The 9267-nt window shown below is 42.4% G+C and overlaps 1 protein-coding gene across 1 annotated transcript in view; it reads left to right on the forward strand.

Annotated features, from left to right (window-relative positions):
- The first annotated feature begins 9 nt into the window (after positions 1-9).
- The window catches only part of CSUI_005362 (uncharacterized protein), a 15310-nt gene continuing 6052 nt past the window's right edge, over positions 10-9267 (forward strand). Inside the window, exons 1-8 of the mRNA XM_068065538.1 lie at positions 10-1890; positions 2531-2834; positions 3836-4040; positions 5312-5372; positions 6066-6111; positions 7078-7149; positions 8257-8315; positions 8636-8725. Of these exons, the coding sequence (XP_067922485.1) occupies positions 1518-1890; positions 2531-2834; positions 3836-4040; positions 5312-5372; positions 6066-6073 (951 nt within the window). The 5' untranslated portion in view covers positions 10-1517 and the 3' untranslated portion in view covers positions 6074-6111; positions 7078-7149; positions 8257-8315; positions 8636-8725. The remainder of the gene's footprint in view (positions 1891-2530; positions 2835-3835; positions 4041-5311; positions 5373-6065; positions 6112-7077; positions 7150-8256; positions 8316-8635; positions 8726-9267) is intronic.

Here is a 9267-nt window from a genome sequence, read left to right on the forward strand (position 1 = left end):
AGGCTTTGGCGGGCATATCAGACGGGGGACAGTGAATCTGTCCATTCCGGTAGCAGAAGGACTTCCTTATGATATCTTCTCGATATAGTTTCTGGCAACACTCCGTATACATAGATCGGTCATCTTGTCTGTCACCATGTTTGTCTTGCTTCGTGGTTTGTTTCATGGCATGTCCGCCTAGAGATCTCTCTGATCTGTAGCCTCCTTCTGTTCGCCCCCCCAGCATCGTCTCGTGGGGCCTGTACGTGGCGCTGCACGTCATCGATTGCTTCTCCTTCGATCTGAGAACCTCTTTTTCTTCTCCATTTCTGCATATCTCTGGTTGTCGCACGTACATCGGAAGAGTTTAGACAGACCGGCATCCCAGGAGGCCAGATTTCCCTTACAATCGTTGAACCTTTCTCAGTCAGATTCTTCATCGATATCTTCTCTGTCTTTTCTCTAAAAAGTTTTGCATGTCGTCACATGCATGATGCGACCGCTCGACTGCCTAAGCAAAGACGTCCGAGTGAGCGAGTGCATGCTGCTGCGCCTTGGCCGTTCTGACTCCTCTTTTCCCCTTCTCTTATCCTCTACTAACAAGCTCCGTTAGTCCTCTTCTCTTTTTACTTCTCCGCCCATTTTTAGCGGCGTCCCTCACGTGCAACCATATTCTTGTTGTATCGGCTTTATTCCCTCTGTGGCCTTTTTCATCTGCTGGTGGACCGTTTTGACAATCTGCAGACGAGGCCTTACCCTCGTAGGAGAACTGGAATGTCGCTTGAACAAGCGTTTTCTATTGGTATCTTATCCTGTTATGTTTTTTCTCCTTGGTAGTAGTGAAGTCTTTACTCATGTTGTGCCGGACAAGAATCGTCTATCTGTTTGCTTTTGGTAGCTGGCCCTCCTTTGTCTTCCTGTCTCCGGACTGAAGCGATCTCCCGAAACGAACGGACTCGCTGAATGCTTCCTGGGAATCTTAGATAGATAGATAGATAGACAGATAGATAGATAGACAGATAGATAGATAGACAGATAGGTAGGTAATTCACAGCAAACAGTCGTTTATGCATATAGATCCTTTGGTGTTGCAACCCTAAGAGAATCGATTACGCCATGGAGCTTAACAGTAAGAAAGCGGTTCGAGGTCTATATGTAACAAGGAGAAACCCGGTTTGGTCTTGTACCCTTCCTCTCTTTTGCTTCTATGTATGTGTGTGTAGACATTGCAATTCTCCGTCATTCCTACCATCTATTTTTCTATAGTCGCGTTGACCCTCTTCCTCTATCTCTTCTCTCTCTCTCTCTCGCTTTTCTTGCATTGGTCCCGTGTGAATAGAAAAAGGCACGGCGAAGAGCTCCCCGTGCTCTCCCCCCTCCTCTGTGTGGTCGACACTTCTTACGTTCCTCCTCATTTGACTTTCTCTCTTCTTTTCTTCCTTCCTTCCTTCATAGAGAAAGAAAGACACCCTTCTTCTCTTCTTTTCTCTACAGTCTCTTACCCGGCATCAGGAAGAAAGAAAAACCAAGAAGAATAAATGGAGAAAAGTCTAGTAGACGGGGGAGGTGGTCATGGAGAGACAGGAGTGTCGACAAAAGTAGACACCGTGTCTAGCTCAAAACAGACTATCTCAGATCTTCCTGTCGATTCTTCAACTGTATCATCTCCAGCCGGAACTGGCTTATCACCTGGGTCTTTCTCTCCTTCTTCCTCTTCTTTTCTGCAAGAGAAAGAAACACGGGAGAAAGATTCTGAAAGAAGGTTTCACGCAGTTCCCCGACTTCGCCAGACAGAGACAGCAGCAGAGGGATGGGGGGACAGAGAGACGGATGAAGATTCCTTACTTTTTGTCTCTCCCTCTCCTCTTCAAACTCATAGGTCTTCTCCCAGTAGAACTACAAGCATCCCTGGTAAAACAAGATGACTGGAATAAACGCAAACAGCAGCGACGGCAGACTCTTCACTCTTCTTTCTCATCTATCTCTCTTCTCTCAAGCTCTCAGCATTACTCCGGCATTCTCTGTGTGAACAGAAATACATATATATCTACGCGTATAGATAGATAGATAGATAAGTAGGTCGATACGGCATACATATACATACATGAATACATATATAGACACATACCCTACAGGCGTAGATCCATATTCATAGATACATATTCATACATACCCGTTTACACATGTGTGGGTGTATCTCCATCTAAGCAGCGCCTGAACACTGGAGAGGAATGCTTCTCTCTGAATGCGGACAATGCGGCTTTTTCATTTCTTCGTTAGAAATCTCATATGTCTTCCCAACTACATCGATGAGTAGACAGGGTTCTTGTCTTGGAGATATCAATCCTATACTTCGCCACTCGTCATTTCTAAACCCTCCGTCTCTGCCTTCCCCCCCCCTCTCTCCATTTCTTTCTTTCTTTCTTTCTTTCGCGTTCTTCCTCTGACCGTGCCTCTGTCTTTTTCTTTCACTTTCTTTCCGTGTTTCTTTCTCTTTCTCTCTTTATCCTCTTCTTTCTTTCTTTCACTTTCTTTCTTTCTGTCTCTGTAGAGACAGTGAGTGGAGGTGACTTTGGCGCAGAGAGAACAACAACGGGAGGAGGAGGAGGAGAAGAAGAGGTGGTGGATAGACATCGACGTTTTCATCTTCAACAGCCTCGACATACGTCAGGGAGGAGTCGAGGAGGAGAAGAAAGAGAAGGCAAGAGCAACAAGAATACTCACGATAGAAGGACCAGTCATGGGAACAGTACGATGAAGAATTATTACCAAGTCTTAGGTGTACGTACAGATGCGCCACCTGACGAAATTCGGCGGGTCTACTACGCTCTTTGTAAGATCTATCATCCGGATAAGTAAGTCTTGTAAAGACATGTGTTTACCTTCTACTTGCTTTTCTTCATGTTGAGCGCGAGAGAGAGGGAAGAAGAAAAAGACACTCTCTTGGAAAAAGTCTCTCATGTATATCATTGCCACACATACCTGTGGATGGAGGAAGAGCCATCCATCTTGAGTCTATCTATCTATCTATCTTGAATCTAATTATCTTTAACCTATCTATCTCTGATCTATCTATCTATCTATCTTGAATCTATCTATCGATATTCAATCTGTCGTTGATCTAGCTTCGATCTATCTCCTGTTTTATCTTCAACTCATCCATCTATCTTTAATCTGTCTCTCTATCTGTAGTGTGTCTTTGTGTCTAGGCAGGGAACTGTACTCTTTCTCTTCTTTTTGATTTGACTCTTCTTTCTCGGCCTTCCTTTCTCACGTCTTCAATCTCTCGACAAAAAGCAACTAGCTTTCCTCTTCCTCTTCCTCCTCGTTACCAGCTTATGTATGTATGTAGCCGTGGAGGAAAGCTCTTGTATGAGAGGTAGGAGCCTGTATAGACTTCATACATCACTCTCTCTTCTTTGTCATTCAGCAAGATTCTTCCTCTTCTTCGTGGAAGTCTCCCTCTCTCTGTTCGTCCGCAGACATATATCTACCGGCCCCTCCCGCTGTATGTACAGTCGACCACCACCCTCTCTCCCTCTCTCTATATATGCATGCATGCATCACGCGTGACTGCATGCTCGTCTTCGTGTGGTTTTCTTTTCTAGGACATCATGAATGGCCCCCACGTACTCTTCTGTCTTGATAGGAAAGGCCAGGTGTATCGACGTCTCTTTCATGCAGTTGAACTCTCCTACATGATCCGTCTTCAAAACTGTCCTTTCTCTCTCTTCTTGCCTGTTGTTCTTCTTCTCCTCCTCCTCCTCCTTGTACCCTCTTCTTATCTGTGTCTCTCTCTTTCTTTCTTATCTCTTTTTGCCTCCTTTCTTTCTGTCTTCCTTTATCTTTCGAATAGATCATCCTGTTCCGCCCGTGGAGGTACCGCTGTAGGTGGAGAAGAAGAGGAGAATCGTCTCTCGCCATCTCACACATCGCAGTATTTTCATGCAGAGAGACTTTGTGCTATTCAACAAGCCTACGCTGTGTTGAGCGACGAGGTCAAAAGACTTCATTATGATCTTCGTATAGGAATCTTCAAGGGACAGGATAAGTGGAGAAAGGTAAGAAAGTCAAGAGATAGATCGAAACGACTAAGAATCGAATTCAGACATATGCAGGGGGGGCAGGCAGCGTAACCAAAAGGCCTACTCTCTTTCACTTCATGATGTATATGCATCACCATACCGCGAGAGGTAGAGGAAGGTAGATAGATAGATAGATAATTCAAACATAGATCCATTTATAGATATATAGATCAAAGATAGATAGATAGATAATTATATAGATTGGTCAAGGATAGGCAAATAGGTAGGTCAAAGAGAGATACGTAGAGACAAGTACACAGATAGCTAGATGAAGGATGGGTCCATGGAGAAGTAGTTAGATCAAAGATAGATAGAGACAGTGAAGACGAGGAGATGGAGCAGGAGTGAGTGGGAGACGTGAGGAGACAAGAGGCTAGTTGGACAGATAGAGTCTGAATGGTCTGGAGACATGTAGGAGCACTGGGAATCAAGGGAGACACATGGAACAAAGAGACACCTCCTCCTAAGGCTTCTCCATACTCTTGCATGGTGAGAGACGGACAAGAAGGGATAGAAGGAGTTGCATGAACGAAAAGAACTCCTCATCTGCAGAAGCAACTGTCTAAGACCAAGGGAAGAAAGAGAAAGCACGAAGGTCTGGATGTCTGTGACAGTATTTCCATTCAGTTTGCCTATGATATCTATCTATCTATCTTTAGTCTATCTATCTACCTATCTATCTTTAATCTATCTATTTATCCATCTTCAATCCAGCTATCTCTCTATTTTGGATCTATTCATCTTCAATCTATCTATCTATGTATCTATCTCTCTATCTTCAATCTATCTATCTATCTATATCGTACACGGGGATTGAGAGGTGTTTTGAAGAAAGGAGTTGGAGAGGAGAGATTAGGGATGATTACCTACGGTTATTTTTATTCTTTCGGTTGTCTTACGTTGATCAACCTAAACCCCAAATAGATTGAAGATAGATCAAAGATAGATAGGTAGATAGATACGCGTGGTAGTAGTAGTAGTAGATCCTTCCTCTAAGTTCTTTCATGGATGGATCTTATATCAAACAGGTTAGGCCACACAAAGCCCCTCGAAGCATGCATCGATAGCCTCCGGAGTGAAGTTTCTCTTATGCAGATGACACTCGACTATAGATCAAGAGAAGGTCTGCTCTTCTTTCTAGGCGCGTCCATAGAAGCGCTATCTCTCTATACTGCATGTCTAGATAGATAGAGAGAGCTGCAGGAGTGTCTTTATGTCCTTTTCTGCTTTCACTGGGTTTTACTCAGCTGACAGAGGTTTATCAAATTCAGCGCAAGAGAGCGGCGCGAGATCTTGAGAATATGGTCAGTAAGTAGACCTCCTATACTAGACACACAACCTCCACAGACAGATCTGCCCTCTGTGTTTCTTGCTCTGTATACTGACATATCTCATACACATCAAGGAGATTCGAGGATCTTCATCTCTTTCTTTCTTTCTTTCTTCTGTGACGAGCTGTTGGAGGCAGTAGCGATTTGTGTAGTTCTGTCCAGTTGTGCAGATATCTGGAGAAGAAGTGACGGAGAAAGAAGGAGGGTCACATTTCTCTGTCTATCACCCTATTACACCTCGGGTCGGCTCATGTTTTCAATGTCTCTCTATCTGGACGGGAATCTCCAAGACAGGTGGAGTATCATCTCTCTGTATCTCTCTGCTTATAGATAAATAGACATATAGGTAGATAGATAGATAAGCACAAACGTGTACATAAGTAGATAGTCATTCCGACTCTAAAAGTCGTTACGAGGGCAACGTCATATATACATATATAGATAGACAGATAGATAGATGTATATGTATGTGCGTCTACATACGTGTATGTGTATACATGTGAGTATGTATATGTGGGACGTACGGTGTCTGTAGGACAGGAGAAAAGGGGATAGGGTGCAGTCGTCTTCGCGTTTCTTCTTCTTTTCTTGGTCATGTCGAATCTTTTCTGGGGTTGAGGTGAATGATCTTCTCTTTGTCTTTTTCTTTTCTCTATCACGGGATTTACAGCGGAGTGAATATACACGTAAAGTCCACCATGAACGACAGATCAATGGTCAGTCTTCAGTTAGTAGGGAGGGAGGGTTGATTTATCTTCAGTCTATCTTTATCTGTCTTTCCTTTATCTCTCTCTCCCTGTCTCTATCTGCCTCTCCATCTTTATATCTGTATCCATCTATCTCTAGCCTATCTATCTATCTATCTTTAATGTTTAGTCTATCTATCTACCTATTTGTACGTGCCGTGTATACACATGTGTATAAGAGAGTTTTGGACGGCCTTTTGGGTTTAGTTAAGAGATTCTCCATAAGGAGACACGAGCACTCAAATGACTGAGTAAATGTCAGTTGTATCACAATTCATGCGGGTCTCCGCCAGGATCGCGGTGTACATACAGTCGTGTTTTTTTTTTTTTGTATAAGGGGGGGGCGGTTGATTGAGGTCTGCGGCGATCATCCTTCTCCCTCATGGAGAGTCTTCTTTACATCCCGTGAGAGATCTGTGAAGTCTGTAGAGCTATATAGATCTATTTACATAAAATACCTATAGGTAGGCTTAAGATAGGTAGATAAATTAAAGGTGGAGAGAGAGAGTAAGGACAGGTAGATTATGTAGGTGAAAGATAGGTAGACCACAGCTAGATAGATAGAGAGATAGATAGATCAAAGGTAAGCAGATAGATAGATAGGCAGAAGTTGTATCATGTGGTAGAAGCGTATCGTCTTGAAGCAATCTGCGGTTTTCCAAGATAGCATTTTCATTCTTCTTCTTCTTCTCATCTCGTCAATTCGAATTAGATCAGAAGAAGAAGATACTCCCTCATTCACTTTTTCTTATTACTTTAAGATAGATCTTCCCCTCTTCTTTCTTCCTTTCTTTCTTGGTCAAGGTTAACATCCTCATTTCTCTTCTTTTTTATCACTTCAAGCGGCATTGTTCTTTTCATCGTCTTTTCGTGTTTTGTTTGTCTCCTCTTCTTCTTCTTTCGCCCCCTCTTGGTCGTGTCTGTCTGTGTGTCTAGGCTTGATCATAAAGCGAGCGTGGTATGGAAATCTTCGCTTGAAGAGACGCCTCCTCGACCAAGAATATCTAGGTATGTCTCAATGAGAGAGAGAGAGAAAGAGAGAGAGAAGGCAACCACCCCGCTAGAGAGCGAAGTCATGAAAAGGAAAAGAACAGGAAAAACATAGGGAAAGAAAGAAGGTATTTTAGGAGTGCCTTTTGGGTCGCTTTGCATCCCTCTCTGTCTCTTTACGTATCTCTATATGTGTATATACACATATAGAGATACCCATACATATGTAGAGAGATACATATGTGTTCATCTCTATAAGTAGGTATGGTGTATTATGTATAGCGACCCATGTATTATGTATGTATGTGCCTTCTCGTTTGTTTACAAGTCTATAGAAGACTCCTCTTTCTTTCTTTCGAAATCTTCCCCTTCTTCTCACCTTTGGCCTGTACACTCTATAAACCGATGCATGATGCAGTTTCGCTTCTCATTGTCTTGAGTGAGTTGTCGCATGTCTATCCTCGTCAATACGAACAGTCGATCTATTTGCGGCTCGCCTCTTCTCTCTTTTCTTCTTCAGACTTCCTAGCACTTTACACCCTTCTTGTTTCTTGAGCTTCTTTCTTCTTACCTCCCTGCTTTGTAGAGATCTCCATGTCTTTGCTTCTCCCTTTCTTCTTCTTTTCTTCTTTTCTTCTTCTTCTTCTTCTTCTATTCTGCCTACCTCCCCCAAGCAACTGTCGACGTACACGTATGTATGTATACCTGCCCTTTGTAAATACAGATATATCTACATGAGATCTTCATATACAGTCGTCAAGAGATTTTCTCTACTGTGATGTATCGACTCTAAAAGGCTCATCCTTACACAGAGATATATATAGATATCTACGTAGATAGTTCCTGAAACATACACAGATAGCAGCGGTTGACACCTACCCTGTTGGTTCGTTTTCTTCTCTGTCTTTTCTCAAGAAGAAGACTGTCTATCTACTCATCTTTTCTTTCTACTTTATACCCTTGACTTCGTCTTTCTCCTTTCCCACCTCGCTCACTTTACCGAATGCTCTCCGTCTTCTGTTGGCTTTTCTCTCTCCGTTCTCTTCTTTTCTTCTTCTTCTTCTTCGTCTTTCTTGCTTTCCTTGTTCTTCTTTCTCTTCTTCTTTCTCCTTTGCGGGTGTTTAGGTCGTGTGACGGCGGACTGCGTAGAGGGCCCGTTCCTTGATGTGACCGTGCCTCTCCAGGTAAACTAAGGGGGGTCGTAGAAAGTCTCTAGTTAGCTATCCATGTGACAAAGTACCGATCCAAAGCAGCTAATCATAAATAGATAGATAGATTAAAGATAGATAGATAAAAGATAGATAGATTAAAGATAGAGAGACTTCCATGAAAAGGTGCAAAGACTCTTGAGAGAAGGAAGAAAGAATGAAAAAGAGATCTTCCTGGTCTAAGCCCATGCTCCGCTTTTCGTCTGAATCTCTCCACCCCTTTATCTTCTTCGGCTTCTTCCTTTTTCATTCATCTTCTTTTTGGTCTTTTTCTTTCTCTTTGTGTTGGTCTGCAGTGTCACGTTGATAATTCGAGGTTTATCTTTCCGGGAGGTTCGGGCTCGTCAATGGAGCTTCTCAATGGATTCTTCAACCCTGCTCCATGTGTACGCTAGAATAGACAAAAAGATGAAGATACACATACACCTATCTATATCTATCTATGTATCTTTAGTCTTTACATACATATAGAGAGGGAGAGTATGTCTTTCTCCAAAAGGATTCTTCAGTCTTTCTCCGGGTGGGGTAAGTCACATCAGTATCTATCTATCCATCTTATAGATATCTATATAGATTTGTAAGGATAAAGATATATACATATAGATTGGTATCTATCTATCTATCTTTAATCTATCTATGTATCTATCTTCAATCTGTCTATCTATCTATCTACCTATCTGGAGATTCTGTATGTTCCTACTGACATACAGAGATGCGTAAGGAGACCTCACACGCGTGCATGCATATCCGTACGGGTATCTCATAAATGCATAGGTACATAAATGCACATGTATGTATAGAGATTCAAATATAAATATTTATCTGTTTTCCTAGGCTCTTGGAGTCTTCTGTTTTGCCGTCTCTTTGATGTATTTATCTATCTATCTATCTTTAATCTATCTATCTATCTATCAATCTATCTATTTAT

Source organism: Cystoisospora suis (genome assembly GCF_002600585.1).
Source record: "Cystoisospora suis strain Wien I chromosome Unknown contig_2597, whole genome shotgun sequence".
Classification (NCBI taxonomy): Eukaryota; Apicomplexa; class Conoidasida; order Eucoccidiorida; family Sarcocystidae; genus Cystoisospora; species Cystoisospora suis.